At 39.0% G+C, this 24,658-nt stretch overlaps 2 protein-coding genes across 2 annotated transcripts in view; one reads left to right on the top strand and one right to left on the bottom strand.

Annotated features, from left to right (window-relative positions):
* The first annotated feature begins 4,705 nt into the window (after positions 1–4,705).
* gzmh.S (granzyme H S homeolog) lies at positions 4,706–8,773 on the top strand. Its single transcript, NM_001094634.1, is given in 5 exon segments — positions 4,706–4,778; positions 6,715–6,859; positions 7,075–7,216; positions 7,991–8,242; positions 8,538–8,773. Coding segments are annotated over 5 exon segments (759 nt in total). The 5' UTR covers positions 4,706–4,711; the 3' UTR covers positions 8,691–8,773.
* Positions 8,774–14,050: 5,277 nt separating this feature from the next.
* LOC108706887 (guanine nucleotide-binding protein subunit alpha-11) overlaps positions 14,051–24,658 on the bottom strand; it is a 33,143-nt gene continuing 22,535 nt past the window's right edge. The window contains exons 4-7 of the mRNA XM_018243671.2: positions 21,198–21,326; positions 20,994–21,123; positions 20,015–20,168; positions 14,051–15,298 (exon numbers count right to left, since the gene is read on the bottom strand). Coding sequence (XP_018099160.1) covers positions 15,075–15,298; positions 20,015–20,168; positions 20,994–21,123; positions 21,198–21,326 — 637 coding nt within the window. The 3' untranslated portion in view covers positions 14,051–15,074. The remainder of the gene's footprint in view (positions 15,299–20,014; positions 20,169–20,993; positions 21,124–21,197; positions 21,327–24,658) is intronic.

The following is a 24,658-nucleotide window of genomic DNA, read 5'->3' as shown; positions in this document are numbered from 1 at the left end:
ACAATTATTCTTGCGCAAGAAAATTCGCAAATTTATATTTATCGCAGGTTAGTAAACTGGCGATAACATATTTGGCGAAAATTCTGTCTATAAATTGTGCGAATATTTTTAACGCACTTTAGTAAACGGACCCCAGTGTCCTGAAGAGTTTAGATGCATGCCGATAGAGCATGTTCCAGTGAAAATACATGGTGGTGACTATGATAGGGCTCTATTGCAAAGGTAGACCTACTGGATCTATGAGTTAGACTGTGTGGCACTCAAGGGGTTAAACAGCCAATTGGTGTTAAGCTAATTTTTAAACTGATATAAGTTAGTAGTCAGGATGTGTAGCCAAAAGTAGACAAAAAACTTAATAATAAATAAATATGTTGCAATATAAAGTAAAATGATACATTGATTGTAACAATATTCATTTGCTTTATTGTGTATCTGTCGCTTCTGGTAACAGAATATATACTTTGTATACATTTGCAGGGTATACAGGAAAGGAATCTCTCCAAATGGATTTTTTTCACATGGACATTCACTTGCTCCACTCGATAGTGGCACCTGGTGGTGAGAGTAAAAATTTCACATTAAAAAGTTTCACATTTATATGTTTAAAGGAAGACTGCACTGTCAATAAATTGGATAAGGTTTGATTGGACACGCATGACGTCAGGTTGGCACCATATTTTGAAATGGGAAGGGCTATGTGTATAAGTAGGCACTATTAACACTTGTATTTTATCCTTGATAAAGGCCCGAATGCGGGTCGAAATGTTGGATGTACAAGTATGAATAAAAATTGACACTATCATTAAGACTGGAGTGCAGGTCCTATAAAACTTTGTGTATATATTCGTCTTTATCTTGTTTTATCCCACACAATCACTTTATTAGGTTGAGCACGTTAACATTTGTACACATACAGTGCAGATGTTGTTTACACAGGATGTATACTCAGAACGATCTCACTCCTACAGCATCTGTGGTTGGTTTGACACGATCAGGACGCCATTATCCTACACATGCCCCTCACTAGCATCATTTTGTATTTGGCACCTTTTCATGTATACCCTTGCTTATAAATTTGTATGTTTATTCCGAACCCTCACTTCCTGAAGACGGCTCATGTAGGTGAGCCAAAACGTTGAATAAATTACACTTATTTTTTCACTCAAGACCAACAGCCATAACTATGCACACAACTCTGCCCTTTTAATGCAACATTCCCCCCTGTAAAACATAAGGTTGGTTGGCTATAGCATCCCATAGCAACCAAACAATAGTCAAGTAATTTGAATCCAATCAGCAAGTAGAATTCAAAGGACACCTGTTTAAAAGCAAACTTAAATAGTTAATGTATACAGAAGTATACAAATATCATTTCTGCAGCAGACAATATTTTCTTGTCTAACTACACATAACTCTCATTTAAGCTGCAACAAACAATAGGGCAGCTCCTGCCACCTCCTCTGTTTTAATGATGCAGAAAACATGCGAAAACATTTGCCACCAGAGGTCACCAAAAACCAGTTATACAATAACACCATTGCACTGATATTTGTTAGTTAATGAATTAGTAGGGAAACACTTTGACTTCCACACTGTAGTGGTGTCTGCTACTGGGATCCTTCAGTTTCAGCTTCTCAGAAGCAATGATCCAGGACTTCAAACTTGTCACACGGGCAGGGCCGTTCCCGGCATGAGAATGTTGCCTCAGGCGGCATGGAGCAGCCAGTTACCAGGGGACGCAAAAAGCCGCCTCTGGTAACTTTAAGAGCCGAATTTCCTTTGTTTTTTTAAATGGAATTCCAGCTCTTCTAGTGCAGCAAGCGCAATAGCTCTCACTGCACTAGTGATGCGGCCCCTCCTCGACCCGCTCCGACGCTAGAAGTTAGAAGCGCAGAGGGGGGGGGGGAAGCAGCAGCAGCCCCTGGAACACGCCTGCACACAGGGTCACCCTCTTGAATTGAGGTTGGTCTGTAATATAAGCTGATGCTACAGGCTAATTATTTCATTCTGATGATAGTAGCACTGTTTGTGTGCTGCCATGTAGTAATTATCTGTATTGACTACTAACCAGAGTGACATTTATATTCTATGTGTACTGTATATTTTTGAGTTGGTCCCTAAGCTCAGTAAGTGACAGCAGCACAGGGCATGTGCAGTGAATCAACAGAAAAGAAGATGGGGAGCTATTGGGGCATCTTTGGAGGCACAGATCTTCACTGCTAAGTTTTAGCTCTGGAAGATTTAAATTATGAGGGTAGACTGTCAAGAATGGGGTTGTTTTCACTGGAAAAAAGATGCTTGAGAGGGACAGGCACGTCTCATGGACTGCTGCCATCTGAGGCAGCAGCCCCGGTGCGGCCCCCCTCCCGCTCCATGCTTCTAACTTCTAGCGCCGAAGCTGGTGGAGGAGGGGCCTCATCGCTATTGCAGTGAGCGCTATTGTGCTCGATGGACTACAAAAAACTGAAATTCGGCTCTTAATGTTACCAAAGGTGGCTTTTTGCCTTGCCTCATGCCCAGAGCAGCCCTGGAGAGGGGACACGATTACACCTTACAAGTACATTAATAGACAAATAGGACATTATAGACAAATAGCAAGGATCACCGCACCAGAGGCCACCCTTCAGAATAGAGGAAAAGAACTTTCATTTTAGCAGTGAGTTGTAAATGCACTGCTGGATGTTGTTGTGATGGCTGATTCTGTTAATGCCTTTAAGAGTGGCGTGGATAATTTCTTGGACAAGCATAATATCCAAGACTATTCTGATACTAAAATCTACAGTTAGACCCTGACTACATTTCTCTGCAGCCTTAGTATAAAAAACAATTGACTTGACATGAATACCTATAAAATCTTTATATTGGAAGGTTGATTGCCACTCAGACTAGATGCTTGCTGCAGCATATATAATGGATGTATATAATGCATGTTGATATTGTCAGCTTATTACCTCTGGTAATAGGATGAACATTTAACTGTTTTTTCTAGTCTATCCAATAAAATATCTAAGCAATTTATCTACGTTCGGTTCATAATACATATACATGGGCATATAGCATATTAATCTGAGTTATGGAATCAGTTAACAATACATTGACAAAATGAACACCACAATAGTTAAAAGTTATTAGCTTTACAAAAGTATATTCGTACGTTAAAATAGTATATCCAGGGCAGCATACTTGAGGACTAATTTACAAGCAAATTTCTAAATAGCTTAGGTGCGGTTGTCAAACGCAAACATTTATGGCTTTAATTTACAGCTTGCTGTTTGGTTGCTGTTGACAACTGCATTTGTGCGATTACTCATCTCTCTTTGTAAATCAGACACTTAGGGGCAAATTCACTAAGATTCGTAGTTGCGCCAGCGTCCGCTTCGCCGCGCTTCGCCGCGCTTCACCAGGTGTATTTTTGCCAGCGCTACGCAAATTCACTAAAATCCGAAGTTGCGCTCAGGGGAAGTGTAAGGTTGCAAGGTTGCGCTAGCATTAATTCCCCAAGCAAAGCAAAGTTACGCTAGCGATGCTTAATTTGCATACGGCGCCAAATTTAAGTTACAATGGAGTTATATGTAGCAGCACTACACAAGCCTGGGAAACCTTCAAAACAGCAAATAAATTTTTTATTTTGCTCTACACATGTGCCCACTGTATAGTTAAGGTGCCATGAGTTAGGAAATGTAGGGGGGAAGGAGGGTAGCCCCAAAAAAATGTTCGATCTTTTTCAGCCTATCACCCATAAAAAAAGAAAAAACGCCAGTGTTTTTTGGGACTTAGAAACATTTTTAACTTTATTTGAAGCAATCCCTATCTACTCTATTGCACTTCGCCTGGTCTGAGGTGGCGAAGGAAGTCTGGCGTAAAAGGTAGCGTTCAGAATAATTTGCGCATCAGTGAATTTGCGTAGTTACGTCCATTGCGCAAATTCGCATAGGGTGCGAAGTAACACTAGCGAATTTACGCCAGCGTCCTTTAGTGAATTGGCGAATTAACAAAAATGCGCTACGCTAGTGAATTCACGCTAGCGTTATGCGCTTCGCCATTTAGTGAATTTGCCCCTTTGACCTCACTTAAATTTTTCCACGTGTAGACAATTTTTTCTTGCCTGCCATATTCTATTCAATTCTACCTACCTTTTAGGCAATGCAGGTTATATGGGACTCTGCACTGGGACTGACAGTTAAAAACGTAATTTCGACAAAAATTCACCGCCAGCGAAATGTCGCCGATGGCCATTGAAGTCTATGGACGTCAAAAAAAATTTGTTTTGCATCGAAATTTTTTTGACGTGCGTCTTTTTTTTTTTGATGCACAACGCAATACAAGTCTTTGGATGCCATTTTTGCGCCAATACAAGGCGAAAAAATTTTCCATCCCTATTAAAAACCAATGGGGTATGTAGCTAAAGCTAAAACTTTTATTGGGAGCTAACAGTTTTTTGAAACTTGCATCTACAAGCTGTAAACTATGTATTCTATAGGAATATATTGGTTATTATAGGATGTTACTCTTGTACATTTCTGTTATGATAATCTCGTTCCATCATACCCTGCTATCTAGATTGGCACTACTAGACTTCCTTTTCTATGCTTAAGATAATTTTTGTCTGATCCAGTAGAAGAGAGATATAAGTTTGGAACTGATGGGTTTGCTCTTTAAAGAGTTGCTGAAATCAGCTAGAAGGATCACAACTGGTACAACCTGTGTGAGAATGGGGCAACATCATCTTTTTCTAGTCGTTCTGTCCCTGGTTTCCTTCTTACCAAATGCATTTTCTGGTCAGTATATTTAAGTACAATATTATTGGGTAGGGGATGCGGACAGAGTACTATGAAGAGGTTAGTAGGTTTCATGGTAGTCACAGATCTCATTGTTGTTGTTTTTTGCTTTTTTATGTATTATTTAAAAACTATTTGCCAAAGTTTGCCAATTGCGACATATCAGGTTTCATTATCTAACTTGTAGTAGAGTCAACTTTTTTTGTGTTATTCCATGTCTCGTGCAATCTCTGCTCTGTAACTGTGGCCAGGTACATACATTATATAATATAGAACTTTTAAAAATATTTCCTTAACTGTGCTAGTAAGGTAGGTTTCTGCAGAACAATGTTAAAAACCACTCAAATGCAACAGGTTTATTCTTTCGCAATAATGTATTATTTTTGTTCCTACCCATCCACCTAAATCTCTGCTATTTGATATTTAATCCTGTTTGCTCGTTTTACTATAGATTAAGAGAACTCAAATGTGTAATATTGTGTGTAGAAATTGTCTGCAACCTTTTTTGTCTTCTTTGATTACTACAAGCTTACTACAAGCTTACTTAGTCTTTGCATCATACTTGCTGCAACCTATTTAAATAAATATAAATATATTCAATTAATATAGGGGGAAGAAGCAACAATAAAGAAAGAGCTAAAACAGTTAGGGGTCCGTTTAATAAAGCTAAAATTTGACGATATGTTTCTGCGAATATCGCTGCGAATATTTTTCCTCCAAAATTTTCGCAACGACTAAGTTTACTAAACAGCGATGTGCTCAGAAGACATTGCCATCACTTGCGGTACGTTAACGAATCAGTTTACGTTAGCGGTAATTCTAGCGAGTTGTGAATATTTATGCTATAAAATAGTCTTGTTTTATGGTGCTTATTATGGCATGATTTATGACCAGATATGTATCTTCAAAACTGCTAAACTTTATAGATATTATCAACAACACAGTAAACAGATTTCACCCAATCAAACATGTATGCATCATATAAATCCACATTTCAATACATCCAGTCACAAGACTTACCCCCTGCCAATAGAATCATGTAAATAAAATTCATAAACAAGTATTTATCAATCTGTGCGCATCATATAAATGTAGTTTAATCTAGGCTGACGAAGCCTTTGGTCTCTCCTAGCCACAGCGCCGGAACTAGGGGTAGGCAGAGTAGGCACGTGCCTGGGGCGCAAAGCTGCTCTGTGGCCTACCCCGTGTCCGGTCCCGTCTCTCCTCGACTGGCGCTGGCGTAAATGCGCTTCTGCGCATGCAGGCACACATTTCGCACATGCGCACGGGAGCGCACTTTTCGCGCACGCGCACTGGATCGCACTTTCACGCATTCGCAGTCGAGCACGCACAGAGCCGGCGCCTTGGCCCGCCAGGCTGCCTAGGGCGCCTGGCTGGGTTGGCCCGGCTCTGCCTAGCCATAATTCGTCTTTCAGATGCTGTAGCAGCAGACAAAAGAATAATCCAAAACATTTTTGATTATCCTGTTTATAAATCCACTGCATAATTATTATTTTTCACCTCTGCCTATATTTTGGCTCATAGCTACAGATACACTATTATTTTATTTTGAGGCTTTACTTATTCATGAACAGTTAGCCCAAAGATCTGAACTGGACTGCAGGGCTATCCCATCTCTTTTCATTATATGCCCAAGTATCAAAACCCTAAAAGAATCAGACAAAGAAATTCTGCAACTGTCCCAAACCAAGACCCTTTCTTTTACCTGATCTAAATCAGGCTGTGCACTGTATTATTGCTACATATGATTTCAGTCATTTGTACTTAAAGCTTTATGATTGTCATCTTAATAATCCGTTATCGCACTATGTCTAGTTTATAAATTGAAGGGGAAAATTAAATAATTTTTGTTTTTAATTAACATAAGTTTACCCTCTTCAAGTCCAATTGATTAACACATTGTAATTTATTTCAGGGAAGATACGTAATGGGATTATCGGAGGTCAGGAAGCTAAACCACATTCTAGGCCCTATATGGCGTTTCTGAAGATTGGTGAAGGTTTTTGTGGTGGATCGCTGATTGCTCCTGATTGGGTGATTTCTGCTGCCCACTGCAGTGGGTACGTGAGTTGGAGACATGCAAGAATAAGCACAATAGTTAAAATAGGTTGGGACTGTGAGGATCAATAGGAAAGTGTACACATTTTTATAGGGGTGTTTCTGCCCCCGATGACTCCTTGAGCCAGCCAAAGCAATGCTGCCCCCATCCCTCCCAGCATATATTCTTTGAATGTATATGTTTCTTCTATGTAAGATAATGAGCTTGTTTCTGCAGAGATATTACAGTCATCTTGGGAGCACACAATGTAAAGGAGCCAGAGAGCTCACAGCAGGTCATTGGGGTTCAGAGTGAACACTTGCACCCAGAATATGATGATGAAGAGTCTCTGCCATTTAATGATGTCATGTTGTTGAAGGTGAGTAAGTGATTGAAGTATATGAAAATTGTTTTCTTGCACCTGTATCAAAGCACTTTTAGAAGTCAAATTAAAATCGTGTACAAAACATCCGTGTAAGAGTAGGAATACACCATATATTATGAATACCAGGCATTACTGCTTATTATCTGGCTAAATATATTAACATAAGCTTAGTATTTCTCAAAAGCCAAAAGGTTACAGCAAATAGAAGACTTTTCCAACAACAGTTGTGCCTCTGTAAGAATGCACATATTATCTGTAGCATGATCAAATTATGAAATAAAAGATGGATCTATGGGAAATAAACAATGTTTACACACATGGTATTATGGGAGGAGTATCAGTCTATAAGAATCATGATGTGTTTTTCCTGCAGTATGAGAAGCAAAGAAAATTAGCAGTATTATGGGTATTTAGTTGAATTATAATTAGGGGAATTTGCACGGGGGGGGGCAGGTAGGCTGGGGGAGGAGGGAGGGGGGTTTACCCAGGGTTGGGGGGAGGGTTTTTTTTATTACAGGTTGAATTCTCCTTTAATTTCTGGTGTCAGTATCTATTTAAGTTTAAGACTACCCACCTACCTGCCCTGTTAAGTTTATTGCTGCTTCATCATTGCTTAAAATAGAAGTTTCTTACGTTTCTTTGAAAATAATTACAGTAAGTGTTCCCATAACTAGTCGTTTCATAACTATGTAGGAGATGCTCAGTAATTATTTATATAGAACTGAGAAAATGGACTTTTAACAATCATTGTGTCTTTTACCCTGCAAGCTCACCTCCAAGGCCACCATAAACCGTTATGTACAGACCATCCCCCTTCCATCTAGCAGCAGTGACCTTCCTTCTGGCACCCCTTGCAGTGTATCTGGATGGGGTTTGATTGACAATTATGAAGACACTGATAAACTTTTTGAGACCAATATCACCATTGTAAGCCGCCGCTTGTGTCACCGTTACTTCCCAAGGCTGAGTGATGGAATGATCTGTGCAGGGAGAATCAACCAGATTAAGGACTCCAGTCAGGTACAATGTACTGTAAAAAATACCCCCCTATTAAGACATTTGTATTAGAACTGTCACCATGATTCCAGAATGCTTTAAAATTTTGGCCATTTCTCTCCTCTAGTTTTATTTCCTTAACTCCCACATAAAATATGTTTATTTTACAGTTGCCTGGAAACCTATGTAGAACCCTTTTGTGAACAAAATGTAATCTTCCAAGCAAATATTTAAATTTTATTCCCTGATATCAGCAAGATGCACACATGAAGTAGTTATTTATTTTAAATTTCTTCTTTTAATCCCTCTCTTCTTGTAGGGAGACTCTGGTGGGCCCTTGGTGTGCCGAGGAGAGCTAGCAGGCATTGTGTCATTTGGTTTTAACCATCCACCCGGTGTCTATGCAAGGGTTGCCAGATACCTCAGTTGGATTGAGAAGACCATATCAGAACATGGAGACAAGAATAACTAAGCCTTTGTGCTCTCATCACCTTTTCTGTTGGTTGATGGAGTGATGCTGAATATCTGCCATTAAAGCATATAGACAAAATGAAATTTGCTTCTTGTGTTATTAAAATAACATTCTTAAATTCATTCTTTGCAGTTGCTGCTAAATTTACCTGCTTTGATGTGCAAAGTCTAAATAGTACACCTGTAATTAGCCACACAAAATTGGACAAATATGCTGATGTGAAATTCAAAATAAAGTATTATATATTTGCATATACTATTCCCACATTAGAAATGAGGGCTATAGCAATGTTTGTAAAATATGTAGTTGGTTGCCTCTAGTATCCATTGCAACCAATTAACACTTATAAGTTTAAGTAATAACCATTTGCAGCCACCTGTTCAAAAGCAAATATTTCATTGGTTGCTGTTTTTATTGCACCTGGGCAACATTGTACCTTTTATTACGTATGGCAAGTCTTTACTGGTCTAATACATACAAAAATAATAAAACAATATTAAATAAATATTAAATAAAAATATTACTACACCTGGCAAGATTTGCTTTTCTAACTACATATAATTCTCTTAACAGGGCAGCTTTTGTCACATCCTCTGTTTTAGTAATGCATTAAACATACAAAGACATTTGCCACCAGAGGCCACAAAAAGCAAGTTATATTATACCATCATTCCACCAATATTTTTCAGTTACTGAATTGTTTTTTTCGAACTGAAAATGCTTTGCACATGTTATAATAAATATGTTGATGTGTAACAAAGATGGCCTGACAATTAAGAATGCTACCTAAAGCACCATTAGGCAGTTTATAAGGGAAACACTATAATCTCATAGCAGCAGCAGGTGGTTCAGCATCACTTGGTTCATCAGAGCCGTGCACTGTTGGAAATGGGATCCCTTCTCTCCTTGGTATTTGTAATAACCCAACATTGACTTGAGAACCAGGTTTCTTTCTGGATCAAACCTTGCAGGGAGGTGGGTACAGGATTGGGTCTGGGCAGTTCCAGATTAGTTAAAGTTCAGCATAGTAAAATTGTAACATTGTTATAATCACTGTAGGAGCAACTCAAGGCCCCAACAAGGAGGACAGTGGGTATAGTATCCTTGCGGTGATCAGCCGCCAGCACTGGGACACAAGTGGGTTAGATTAGGGCAGGAGATTTGCCAGGCAGTCAACAGTGAGTCACTGAGCTCAGGGCAGCAGGTCTTGCCAAGGAAGCAAGATACCAAGGAAGCAAGATACCACCAGAGAGTAGGTAAAAACAGGTGCAGGGGGAGCTGCCAGAGAGCAAGATACCACCCTGAGTATACCTCTGCTGGAGAAAAGGCAGGCCCCATATTTTTGGAGAGGCCACCAAGGCCTGGGCCTAGGGCAGCAGGATTTTAGGGGGCGGCATGCTGTCCAACCACACCCACATTGGTTCAAGAACATTGGATATACAATAATTTTTAACATTTCCTGAGCTCCAATCCCCATTGCTTCAGTCCCGAATATGAAAATTTGCACGAATAATGGGTGGAGACAGGAGGGATGAACAGCAGTGGACCAAGGGGTGCCCACTATGTAAATCCGGCCCTGGGGAAAGGATCACCAAGACAGGCAGTACTACCACTGGGGAGGAGATTTACCAAGAGTATTCCTATATGTGAGTGTTACAATTTATTTGAGAGAAACTCTGGGATTGATGTGAATATGTACAAACTGCCATTGAGAACTATTGCGTTCACTAGAGGCCTATCTGCTTGTTCAGTAAAGAGGTTTATTTGTTTGAAGCAACCCCAGGACCACTGTTATTTTCAAGCTACTTGATATGTGCACCAGGAGACACCCAGGACCCACCTGAGGGTAGGGTGCTTAGAGGGGCCCACTACACACTGCTGGGAATTGCAGGGAGTTGCCCACAGCCTAAGGGTATTCATGGTACACTGAAGCACGTCACACTACTCACACGCTTCTCAGGCTCACCCACGGGAGTGCTACATAGAAATGAATTCCTATAAAATCTGGATGTTAGAAGGTTGATTACTAATCAGCCCAGATGCTTGCTGTAGACATTATACATATTACATATTGTACATATTAGATGTTGATATTGTCAGCTTATTCTCTCTCAGCTTATTATGTGTCCACTCTTAATAGGATGATTTTGCCAAATTAATAAGCGACTGTTTATTCAAAACAATATTCACATTCTAACTGTGGCTAACATGTCTAGTTTTTTTTCTAATAAACAGTTGACTATTTATGCAACTGATTCATCCAGCAAAGTGCCCAAGTAATTAATTTACAGTATGTTCAGTTATCAGGTATCATACTTATAGCATGGAGAAGTATCTTAGTATACAAGCTAGTATATACAGCTCAGCACATTTGAGGGACAATTTACAAGAAGTTTATGTACTGCACGTGCACAATAGCAACCATTTACAGATCTGCTTTAATATACAGCTTGTTGCAGAGTGTTTAAAACTAAATGCTGCTTGGTTGCTAATGACAACTGCAATTAAGCACCTATGTTTGTAAATCACTTGGACCCAACATCTGCTTTTGTAAACACAGACAATATCTTAATTACTTGCCATATTGTATTCAATGCCACTGGAGCTCATCATTGTGATTCTCATCTGATACTTCAAAGGAACCCCTGAATCTTTTATACAGTAAATATGTGTATATTGTCTCCTTTAAGCAGCTATTTTGCCATATAAAAAGATAATTTAAGGATTAAATGTGTTTGGGTACGCATCCTTAGAATGTGGCTGGGCGACATGCTGCCCCTAAAATCTTGCTGCCCTAGGCACTCGCCACAAATCCGGGGCCTGATTCCCATGTAAAGCTACACATTTTGTGTTATTTTTACTTTTTATTACTCACCTTTCTATTCACTCTATCTCCTATTCAAATTCCAGTATCTCATTCATTGCATGGTTACTAGGGTAATTTGGGCCTTAGCAACCAGATTGCTAAATTGCAAACTGTAGAGCTGCTAAATAAAGAGCTAAATAACTAAAAAAACACAAATAATAAAACATGAAGACCAATTGCATATTATCTCAGAATCTGACTCTCTACACCAGTGATCCCCAACCAGTAGCTCATGAGGAACATGTTGCTCTCCAACCCCTTGGATGTTGCTCCCAGTGGCCTCAAAGCAGCTGCTTATTTTCAAATTCCAGGCTTTGAGGCAAGTTTTGGTTGTATAAAAACCAGGTGTACCGCCAAACAGAGCCTCAATGTAGGTTGACACATGGGGCTACTAAGTGGCCAATAACAGCACTTATTGGCCCCCCAAGAACATTTTATGCTAGTGTTGCTCCCCAACTCCTTTTACTTCTGAATGTTGTTCATGGGTTCAAAAGGTTGGGGATCCCTGTTCTACAACATATTAAAAGGTGAACAACCCCTTTAAACACTGCGGATCCAATTGCTGATTCCATTCAGTCAGTCACCATGTCTTTTGCTGCCATAGGAAGATTGCTTATTTGGCCTCTGTGTCCCAGAGTGTTTTTGTTAATTTGTAATAGGAGCACAACATATAAACCAACGTTATATGTAGACAATATTGTATATCATAAAAAAGCATGGTTTTATCTTCCATAGGAGAGGATTGCCTTACTTTCAAAGATGGCGTGTATCAAAAGCATGAAAATATATGGCATGCCCAACCTGCAATCATCTCAAAGCATCTGAAAGTAATTGTGAAACAGTATGCATACAGTTTCAAGTGTTTTTGGAATCCAATAGCCTTCCCAGTGTGCAAATAGTCAGTCAATGAAGGCCCCCTCTTTATGCTACTTGCTGCAAAGCAAATTGTTTTGTTTTCAGACACATTTTAGAAACACACACACGATTCTTCCCATCATTTTTGAAGCAGCATGAAGAGATATAATATATATGGGGTGAGGTAGTGTGAAAGCAATGTAAGTAATGTAAGCATGATATAATAGCTCTCTGTTTGTGTTATATTTTCTAAATAGGTTATGATTTAAATGTCAAAAGGTATTTTTTTCTCCATGATACACTGACTGTATTGCTTGCGGGTGCCACACCCAACTGAAAGTCCCAGATATAGATATAGAGGTGATTTCTGTTTGCAGGCTGCAGTCGGAAAGTGCTACACGTTTAATGCTGTTAGTGTTGTTCACTGACAGGTAATATGATGTGTTGCTGCGTTGGACAGACCTGAAAAGCATATATTTTGTATTTTTAGGGGGTTATTCATTAAAGTCCAAATGCCAAAAGCTTGAAAAAAACAATTTTTTCGTGAAAAAAATTTGAAATTTTTCATGATTTATTTCTTTTTGGAGGAGAAGCAGTTTGCTAAAACATAGTACACAAGGTATGCAAGTAGTGGGTACTAATATTGCACAGGAAATACAAGTAGTGGGTAGAATATTTTACTTTAATTGCCAGGAGATGGTGGACTTTCTAAGCTAAAAATAAATTTTCTTAATACCATGCCTGAAGCAAGAGTTCCATCTTTCAATACAATACATTTTGAGTTAATATACTGTATGTGTTGAATTGCTATTGGATAAACAAGTCTGTCTAATGTATGCACAATATTCTAGCTGAACTGGTTTATTGACTCTGCTTTAGACATTTACTGTATCAGTCAAGCATCTGCTTGTTGGAAATGCTGTACATGTAGCGTCATAGCAGAAAAATATGTACCTAGGTACATATAGCACATTGCATACTATCAATGCTACAGTTAGTAACCAAGGCCACCTTATTAAATGGGCCAAAGGGGAATTTGCCCAGGGCTCCTCGTTTTATCCTGCCAAAAGTAACTACTGATACTTTTTCTTTTTCCGTCACTGCAGCCTACAGTTACCATGTTCAGGGACATATAAGAATTTGTGGATGCTCCACAAAAGGCTACTGGACACAGAAGGATATCAGTCCTAGTAATATACATTAGGGATGCACCAAATCCACTATTTTGGATTCGGCCGAATCTCAAATCCTTTGCGAAAGATTCGGCCGAATACCGAACTGAATCCGAACCCTAATTTGCATATGCAAATTAGGGGTGGGAAGGGGAAAACATTTTTTACTTCCTTGTTTTCTGATAAAAAGTCACGCAATTTCTCTCCCCGTCCCTAATTTGCATATGCAAATTAGGATTCAGTTTGGCCTGGCAGAAGGATTCAGCCGAATCCAAATCCTGCTGAAAAAGGCCGAATCCTGGCCGAATCCCGAACCGAATCCTGGATTCGGTGCATCCCTAATATACATATTTATGTATATTAATGCAACCATCTTAAATCTAGCTTGCTGTTAGCTAGGAAGGATTTCATATTTTTGAAGTGCACATCAGAATTTTTGACATTTTAAAGACCTTCATTGCTTGTAATTGTTGCAGTTTAATTTATTGCCTTACAGAAAAATGCAAACAGTTGTATAAATAAATATATCACACATCCGCATATGGGAACGACAAGTACATATACAATTTTATAGTGTCGTTTCATCACAAGTAAAAGAAAGAATAATTATTCCGGTACCATCTTCCATTCCTTCAATACATTTTATTAAATGAGTTCCCAAAAAGGTATTTTTTGCACTCCTTTTCAAACTTGTGAGCGTAACATACTGTATAATACTGTATAAAAAAAAAAAGTTTTCAAGTACTGACAGATAGCTAAACCATTGGTTTTAAACATACTTATCAAATTATCACTTCTGCTTTCAGGGCTGTTCTGCCAAACCAGATCTTGAGCAGTCACAGCTCGGCTTAGAAATGTAGCCAGATAGTGCCTTGCTCAAAAGAAACATTGTGCTAGATCATGTCTAGTTCATATACAATAGAACTCAATAGAACAGTAGATGTCCTGGATGTTTATGTTTTAAGCACCGCTCCTTAAATCTAGGTCTGTGCCTTAATCCATCCTGTATTGTAATCTGCCTATGCTTCCTAATGTAATCTAAATCATTAGGATTCTTTTGACGATTCTTGTGTGCAATTACAGGCTATGCACTCTAAAGGACGTCATGTAACTTGTCAATCACCTAAATGATAAAATCCAGAGAAAAACAAAAGTATTTAATGTATACAGCAATGGGCAAAATGGTACAGAAAATCTTTCCTTTCTCCAAGTACAGAGCTGGAAAACTCATCAAGTAAGACCTTTAGAACTGCATATGTAAATAACAAATAATTCCTCTATAAAAGTTAATTGTTCTATCTAAATTAAATATTCTATTGAGGTCTGTTGTGTAAAAGTTACTGTATGTGTTGATGTTTTCAGTTAGAAGAAGCTTTACAGAACTAAATAAGGTCAATGATGATGTGTATATTTTTGATCACATAGCCTTTCCAACATAGGAAGTTCTTATATATCACTAAAAGTATTGCCATCTTTTGAGAGCTGTGGATGTCACAAAATACCGAAGTCCACCAGGTACTTAACTAAAACAGCCTCTTTTACATTGTTGAAAACCTTCCGGATATTGTCTGTGTCTGTGGCACAAGTGAAGTGATGGTAGACTTTGTTTTTCGGGTCATCCTTGCCAGAAGCGTCTTGCTTTCTGATTTTCTTGAAGATCTCTCTGTAATTGTCTAGGATAAATTGCTTAGCAGCCTCAGCATCACAACGAGGACCTAAGATCAGTTGTAGAAATGTCAATCAGTATTGCATTACAAGCTCATATTAATGATAAAATAAATCAACATTATATTATCGTGTGATAAAGACGAACTGGAGAATACTTATGGCATACAAGTATGTTTAATCCCTGAGGTCCTCTATGGAGAACCAGAACTGCACTGCACCATTACTTCAAGTGAATAGAAAGCAGTGCTGGTAGAGAAGGTTCTTCCTAAGAGGGACAGATTGATCAAAGTACCCAATGGGCCGTTACCCACTTTCAACTTCAAACCACCCCCGCCTGCAATTGGTCTCAGCCTACCTAATCTACAGTATAACAAGGTTACAGATACAGAAAACATTACTGTGTTAACGATTCAGCCTCGATTCCAAGGGTATCTACTGCAGTCAATACATCTTTAATCCAAAATCTTCACACTGGATTTTAAGGGATATCTAGGGCAGCAGATGATGATGATGATAATGATTCTGCCCTAATCTTCCCCTAAATGACCTTTACGTTGGTCCCCCTAGCCACTGCCCTAAAATTATAAGATATATTTTCAGTGGTATAAGTAGAGGGTAAAGTGTGAAATATGCAAATTTGTTTTTGAACCACATATTCACATAACCTGCAGGAAAGTTTGACAAATAGAACTTTCTTGTTCCAATCTAACTAGTTATCTGCTTCTGCTATAGGCAAACTCAACAGCCTCCAAAGGGCTGTACAAGAGAGGACAATAAATCCTCTTTTTCTATTTGATCATGTAAATATTACTTTATACCTCTAACATTAGTTGGTTGGTCATTATTTATGACTGTTGCTATAAATTGCAATTAAGGGGTCATTTACTGTTTCATCCAGGTGCTCATGGATGGAACACTTTTGCCAAAGGGAACGGCCGTTGTGCACATTGAGCTAAATTAAAAAGAAACAAATCTAGTGTGAAGAACACAAGGCTTTGCAGGCCATAGAGCAGGCACTGGAAAGGGCCCCATTGTGGCCTCCTGTTCTTTGCTGTTCCCTAACTTGCACGGCTGAATGGCATGCAAGGTAGAACACAGGACGCCTGCATGCAACCCCCTTCTACCCTTTATGAATACAGCACTGTCGAAAGCAGACTGCATTATATTTGTGGGGGTAGCCACAGGTCTTTGTGCTACAAGCAGAGTCCTGGGACCTGCGGCAATTCAGAAATTGCAGAATTAAGGGAGCATTGTGCCTTTTTTGCACACTACTTTTCTTAAAGTAAATTTGTCTATATATATCAGTCAGGTCCCTGTCCCATGCTAGCAAACTGGGGAAACAAGTTTTTCAGTGCCTAGGTGAGAATTTCAGTGATATTTTAAGAATGTGACAGCCGTTACAGCAACGCTCCATGGAATAAAAGGGTGTTGCAGTCTTTTTTCTGGGTTGTTAATCACACAATTCAGATTTTTTTAGTTGAGCTACATTTGTCCTCAGTATGCAACAAAAGACATCGATAACATTGATCATATTCATGAGTCTTATGTCTTATTTATAGCATAACTACCTATACCAAAACAGAAGAAAGCAAACATCAGGATTCCTAGAACCCAACTGACCTGTGGGCTTTTAAACTTGACTCAATTTTGTTACAGTAAAAGATGGGTTAACAAAGAACGAAAATCACTGGAGTTATGTGGAAAAGTTGTAAGAGCCATAGAGGTAATCAAAAGCCAGCACTGCACTGAAGCAATTAAGTGTATATGTTACTAGTTAGGACATCTGCTCATTTAAGCTACAGTAAGCATTTATATTTTTTAAGTACCAGTACTCCAGATCCACTGAGGCTGATGAACAATCTCTGCAAAAAATATGTTGCTACTATACAGATGTAGCACCCTATTATGTGTGCAGACTGTTTGAACATTATAATGCGGGACTATAATTAGTATTAATGGACAATGGATTACTAAATTGCTCCCCTGATGTGATAAAACAGAGACTGCAAACGTTTGATATTTCTGGAGGCAGAACTGTTGCTTGGGGTTAAAAAAGAAGGAAGATGGCGTCTGTGAACTCCGTGGACTGGACCTGCGCAGAGGGGTAAGTAACAAGTTAGGGGCATTTGCCCAGCGGGACAGGTAGGCCAGGGGGGAGGAGGGAGGGGAAGCAACACAGGGGAGGGTTTTTGCGCCCAGGGGGTTTCCTTCTCCTTTAAGAACTACATTTCCAACAAGCCCTTGCTAAAGTAAGTGCACGGAGACAGCCAATAGGAGCCCAGCCCAGAGAACTGGAAGAGGAGGGGGAAATAACCAGCAAGGAGGACTGTGCTATGCTGGAAGACTTGGTGACTGGGACAATTGTGTTGCAGCCAGTTTTAGTGATTAGCCAGAAAGAGAAGCTGTCACTAATCTGCAGAGGAAGACACTGCAGTTTTGCTGAAAGTTGGTTCCTGTTATTCCGTGGAGGGAAAGTGCACAAGGTCCCAGTAGCCAGTGTGATCCTGGGTTGTGGCCTTCCAGCCAATTTGATCAGGACAAAGTTACAGTGAGAGGAGAAGCAGAATTCCCTTTGAACTGTGAGTCACCTTTAACCCCTGCCTTGCCATTTTGGGAGATTAATATTCATATTGTATCTGTGAGACATTGTGGCTTCTATGGACAGAGGAGCACCTAAGTTGCTGGATGTTTCCACAGTGCCCAGATGTGTCTCCCTCATTATTACAGTCATCATCTAAGAGTGTTTCAGTGAACCTGCAAAGCTATTGAGGTGACTTTAGGGATTACACAGCCACCTCATCCACTTGCAAGGATTGTAAGTAAGGCTGACAGCATTGCTTTCATCACAAGGGGCCCCCCACCGGTGTACACTATATCCAGCTGGCAACTTGTTGGGGGGGGGGAACTTAGGTGTGCACTCCAGGGTTATGCTGGGGCTATTCTTATTGAAATCTCATTGTTGTTACAGTAATACGTTATCTATTTTACTCCATATCTAACCTTTTCTTACAGCTTCAGCTGTTTAATAAAGTAAGGCTGTGCCTGTTGCATTGCCATTCTTGTTTGCCTGTTCACTGGATCTGGGGTGTCACCAGTATACTTTGCAAGATCATACCAATTAGCACAATTTCATAACACACTCACGGGTGTGCTACACAGAACATAAATAATAGGGAACAAATAAAAAAAAACAGCATTTAAGATCATTATTAGAATTAATAATAGCCTGTTAATCTCCTATAGTCTAGCTACTGTGTTACTCATAACACTTTTGGCAAATAGATTCTCTGATACTATTCTTACTCCCAGTCATGTCATTTTCTCCAGTAATTGTCACTTCCCTCTTGCATATATTATATCACTTTGTTATGTAACATAAGGTTATTTTTAAAAAGCACATACATTAAAGCTGCTGCAAGGTTGAAGAAATATACATTACTATGGGAGAATGCAGGGGCGGTCATTTTGCTTTGCACCAAAACACACAGCAGACAAATGTCGTAATCCATCTGTTCAGCCTAAACACTTTCCTAATTTCTTTTTGTGGACAGATATACTGATTTGGTTTTAGACTTAAAGCTTAAGAAGGCAGGGCTTTATACTGTCTAAAGCTGGCCATAGATGTAAAGATTTTTAAAAGATCTTTTCGTTATCGTGAGACCAAGATTATCTTGAAACGATCTTTTAAATGTACGATTTGTCCATCAACTAAAAAGACCATTTCAAGTGATATTGTCTAATTGAAGTCCGGAAAACTGAGGGTAGCTGCCTGCTTGGCCCTGCAAACCCAGTAGATTTGACTGTGGCCAATGAAAATATTTTAACCTGGCCGATCAATTTCAGATGTCGGATGAAAAATAGTTAGAATCGGTCATTTACCAAAGAAAAATCTTTGCGTCTATGAGGACCTTAAGGGGCACCTATCACAGCCAAAATCAAACACATATTAACAATCTGACCTGTACAAGCTAAACACATTTAATCAAAGTACATATATAGTTTTTTGAAAAAACTGCAGGTTTTAAAAAAAAAAAAAAATACGTTACTTTGTCAAATGGGTTCTTTCACTGAGGGAGTCCATACTGAGACTATAACAGACTATAATATGCAGATTTCAGGAGCATGCTCAGATTGTAACACTACCTTGAGTATTCTACCCAGAATGCCTTGTTTTCGTTAATTCCTCCACTAGAAGTATCAGGAGATTTCCCTATATTGTCCCCTGCTGGTGATGTCATTATGCAAATGAAGGGCACACACTAACTTCCAGCAGGTGGCAGCACTACTGAACAGCAGCTAACACAGAGGTTTGGCTGATTTGAAAATGGCTTAGAAGGGTTGATAAGCAACAAGGAATTTCAGCTGAGCATGTGCGAGATTTCAGAGCTACAGTTGGCTGGGAACATATAGGTAGGAGGAGCCAGTGAAATCCAATATGCCTGCCTCAGCTAGAACTGCAGTGGAGATAGGGGAGATCTTGCAGAAGGAATAGATGATTTATATTATACAAACAATTCTAACAGTTTTAAAAATCAGATTTCTTTAACTTTCACATAGTGTATTTACTTAGTAAATGATTTAAGTGATGATTGGTGCCCTTTAAGTGTGGTAAACATTGATCTTCAATTCTACAGCACAGCATAATATGTGTGGCTTTATAAATAGAAAAAAAGAGAAAGAACAGCCAACAAAAAAAGAGAAAGAACAGCCAAGAACACAATATTATAATTTATGTATCTTGTTCTCAACAAAGTAAAACCAACCTTTAAATCTGGGGAAGTTGTCAGCCAGATCTGAAAAGACAATCTTCTCTTCTAGTAGGTCAGTTTTATTAAGAAACAGGATAATTGGTGTTTCCCGAAACCATGGCAGCTCCAGAATGTTTCTAAACAGGGCCAAGCTTTCCTTCATGCGATTCTATGAAACAAAGTGGTTGACATTCAATCAAGAAGGTTGCTTTTTCCTTTTATATTTACACTTTAAGGGGCAGATTTATCATGGGTCGAAGTGAATTAGAGGGAATTTTCAAAATAAAAAAATTCGAAATTCAAAGTAATTTTTTGGATACTTCGACCATCGAATAGGATACTATGACTTCAAATTTACTTCGACTTCGATTCGAAGTAAAAATCGTTCGACTATTCGACCATTCGACCATTCGATAATCGAAGTACTGTCTCTTTAAAAAAACTTCGACTTCAATACTTCGCCAACTTAAACCTGTCGAAGTGCTTTGTTAGCCTATGGGGACCCAAGTTTTTGGGTTTCGAAAGAAAATCGTATGATCGTACGATAAAATTGCTCGAATCGTATGATTCGAAGTACGATCGGAGTACGATAGTCATACGATTTCGAATTTCGAAGTATTTTCTACTTCAAAATTCGACCCTTGATAAATCTGCCCCTTAGAGTCAGGACTTCCAGATGTTTTCATGTGGTGACAGGCAAGCCACAAGCCATTTTTGCAGAAAAACTATTTTGAGCCCTATAAAATTATCAAGCCAAAAAAAAAGAAAAGCAATGAAATCCCCCACCCCCAATGTCTCACAAATAAAGTACATGATAACTGCATGGAATAAAATGCTAATGAAAAATTAACAAGCAATCTGCATTAATTAAGACTGCAAGAAATGACTGCCCAGTATTAAAATATTTTTCCTTCACCTCTCAAACCAAATGTGGTTTTGTATGTGATTCCATACAGAGTTTCTAAAAATGAATTAGAAATGATGGGCTTCTTACATCATGGCAGTTCTCTTCCAATCGTTGGTCATATTCACTCAGAGATGCCAAGTAAATGAGAGCAGACACATTCTCGAAAGAATGAATCCACTTCCTGCGCTCTGATTTCTGTCCACCAACATCCACCATTCTGCAGAAACAGTTAAAGGTAGATAAGAGACATAGTAAGCAGATACAAGACATACTGTATTGAAGGACTTTTACCTAAGGTTCATATTCTCCACTGAGAAGGAGTACTCATTGATTCCTGTGGTTGGCATTCGGATCCTGAGAATGTCCTCATCTGTAGGTTGGTACCCATCCTGTGTAAGGCGCTCCAAATTAGACAAATAGCTTTTTAAAAAAGGAAAGAAACAAAATCCATCACCATACAGAGCAATCTGCCTTCCACTTCTTTAATACTATGACATATATGTGACTCTCTTCTACTTGGCTTTAACTACAAGACCATGTAAGACTGCCTAACTTTATCCATGTTAGGTACAAATAAGGCCTTTGTATCAAACATATCTGGTACTCAGATAGGTATTTTCATGAATCCTCCAAGTACACCTCCTGTATACCTCAAAATGTTCAGTTGGCAAGGAATGATGATACATACATGTCAAGGTTGAAATGGGGGAATGAAAAATGCGGATTCTGGGGCTAATTAATTAAAGAGGTGCAGCATGCAAAGTGTTAGAACCATTACAACCCCTTTGTACTATATTACACTAACCACCACAACATGCCTTTCACCTCTAACTCCAGACACAGAGCTAAAACCATCAGAAAAGGAATTGCAGTCACCATCAAAGTGCTTTGCAGAAGGAGACTATAGCGTAATTAAAGGTACCACATCTAACAGGTCACAAAAGGTCTCATGACCTGTTTATGTACACACATTTAACATCTACATTTTTGGGTCCCCCCAAAAAATCTACATCTTGGGGCTTCAGCAGATGAAGATTTTATGCCTCAAGAATTCTTTTTTATAGTATTAAGTGTATATCAGTCATTTTTTTTAAATAACAGATAAATACATTATATTGATTTATTTGTCTCATGTAGTTTAAATGGTTTCCTTATGCAGAGCATTCTGTTATTCAGCAAAAAGTGAAGGTGCTAGATATTTCATATTTAGGGACATATTAATGATTATTAACTATGGCAGTGAACTATACAAAGAATGTACTGCCATGGAACATTTTGGAAAACCACATGTAGTTATAAAGCTTTATGCGTAGCTGGGTATAAAATTGTGCTTACAGAGTCTAAACTGCTTATTCAGCATTTTATTTTACTTTAAATGACAAAAATGCTTTGCTGCCAGAATTTCCCACTGCCTTCACCAGTTATTCTAACACTATTATTATAAAGTAACAGTGTAAATTTGAGTAATAGTCTGGTATAAACAAAAATACATACTTCCATGACTACAAAGGAACAAAGAAATAAGCCAACTTTTATGCTAACGTTTACCATGTATTTCGATGTAAAATGTTTTACACTGCATTTGCCCACACCAAGACCAAACCCTAAAATTGGGCTGGAGGCCAGCAGATGCAACTGATTGATTTCACTAGCCACAGGGCTATTTGCTGCATGTGATATCAACTACAAAGATTATACTGAAAGCAAATTGGCACAGAACATAAATATTTCTTCTCACCCATTGCAAACTATTGTACTTAAATTAATAAAGGTCTGCCAGTTTGGCACAGATTCTGTTATAAAGAAAACAAAGATGCAACACTGAATCTTTGTATAACTTTTCTATAACCTGAAGTTCTCAATGATCTTTATAATGCTATAATTTCTTGCAATAGTTTCCTTCAATAAGGACAGCTATATTTAGAGGTAATTATTCCCTGTTATAATAAAATTACCTAAAATTTCCCTTATAATTTTAATTCAATTATTCCCTATTATCATTATTATTTTCCATTACATATCTGTAAGGGTGTAGCTAAATACTCATGACTAATATGATTGTTAGACAGTATGGAGGAGGAACTTGATACAATGTGTAAAGGGTGTCTCCCTGAATTATAGATACTGGAAGAGCTACACCTAGCCCCACTAGAGATACAAAAATCAAGCGACTCTCCCTGAGTGTATGCAAAGGAGGAACTCAGGGAAGGAGTTAAAAAGGTTTTTTTAAATCCATCTTAATGGTAGTGATTATTTTTTAAACAGAAATTCACCAGTTTTAGTGCACTAAAGATAATTCCCCTTCTCTGCATGCAGTACCGGGCCTGGCCGGCCAGGCGCCCTAGGCAACCTGGCCAGCAACTGCGCCAAATAGGCACACGCATGCAGAGCAGTGAGAGTAGGTGCACGCATGCGCATCAACGCGAGTAGCACCAGCACTTACAGACACGCATGCGCACCAGCGCGTACAAACACGCATGCGCACCAGAAGTGCACCAGCAAGAACAGATGCGCATGTGCAACAGAACAAACGGGAATGCAAAAGGGCAGAGAGGGGACCGGATTAGGGAGGCAGAGACGGTACGTGTCTGGCGCCCTCCCCAGCTTTGCGCCCTAGGCACGTGCCTACTCTGCCTACCCCTAGTTCGGCCCTGTCTGCATGCTCAAAGCACATGGGTGAAAGGTAGTTATGGGCGAATCTGTCCTGTTTCGACAATTTTTATATGTGCGACTACTTTGTCCAAATGCACTAAAGTTAACGGGCGGGCGAATAACTTTGACGCTGCAAATTTTTGCCGCAGTTTCATGAAAACATCCGCTGCCGGCAAAACACGGAAGTTCGCCGCAAATCCATGCCTGGTGAATTTATTCACCCATCACTAGTGAATGGGTATCAGAGCTGGGGCAGACATCAGCAGTCCCAGAAACACTCCTTTACTTTGTCTCTTTAAGAAAAAACTTCGACCCCCTGGTTCGCCACCTAAAAGCTACCGAAGTCAATGTTAGCCTATTAAATCAACTGTTTATTTGAAAAATATTTGAATGATAAAGTGGTGTGTTATTCTAATAATGGCACATTGTTAGATGCTTCCAAGTGTTTTTGATGAAGACACAGTATTTTGCCTGCCTCAACAAAGCCCTGGCCTTTATTTATTAATCAGTTGACCTGTTCTATTGAAGGCATTATTATTATGATTATTATTATTTATATAGCCCCATCATTTCTCACAGTGTGTTACAGACTAAATAGATACAAATACAAAACCAAAATGTTAACATATACAGACAATCATTTCTCCAAAAATGTTTCACAGTTACAATTAAAAATTGTTAGAAGACAGTAGGGAGAGGGCTCAGTTTATGAGAGCTTAGATTCTAAGCTTAGTATTCCCAATACTTATAAATACCCAACACATTGAAAACCCATAAACACTCTCTTAGGGGTAAATTTACTAAGCAGCGTAAATTCGCCAGTGACGGCTTTGCAGCCATCGCAACACTTCGCAAGCGAAAATTCGCTCAGACTGCTAATTTACTAAAATGCTAAATTGCGTCCAGGGTGCTGAACCCTGGCGAATTTTCACTATTTATAGCTATTTAGAAACTTTTTCCACAAAAAATATGATGTAAGTAACAGAAGAATGAGGAAGATCTATGCACTCTAGTGCACTTCGCCTGGTCTGAGTTGGCGTAGGCAAGTCTGGCAAAAAAGGTAACGTTCAGTAAAATCCGCATCTTAGTAAATTTGAGGA

The sequence above is a fragment of the Xenopus laevis genome, chromosome 1S, assembly GCF_017654675.1.
Source record: "Xenopus laevis strain J_2021 chromosome 1S, Xenopus_laevis_v10.1, whole genome shotgun sequence".
Taxonomy (NCBI): Eukaryota; Metazoa; Chordata; class Amphibia; order Anura; family Pipidae; genus Xenopus; species Xenopus laevis.
Note: the sequence above shows the minus strand (reverse complement) of the source record. Positions and strands in the feature narration are given on the sequence as shown.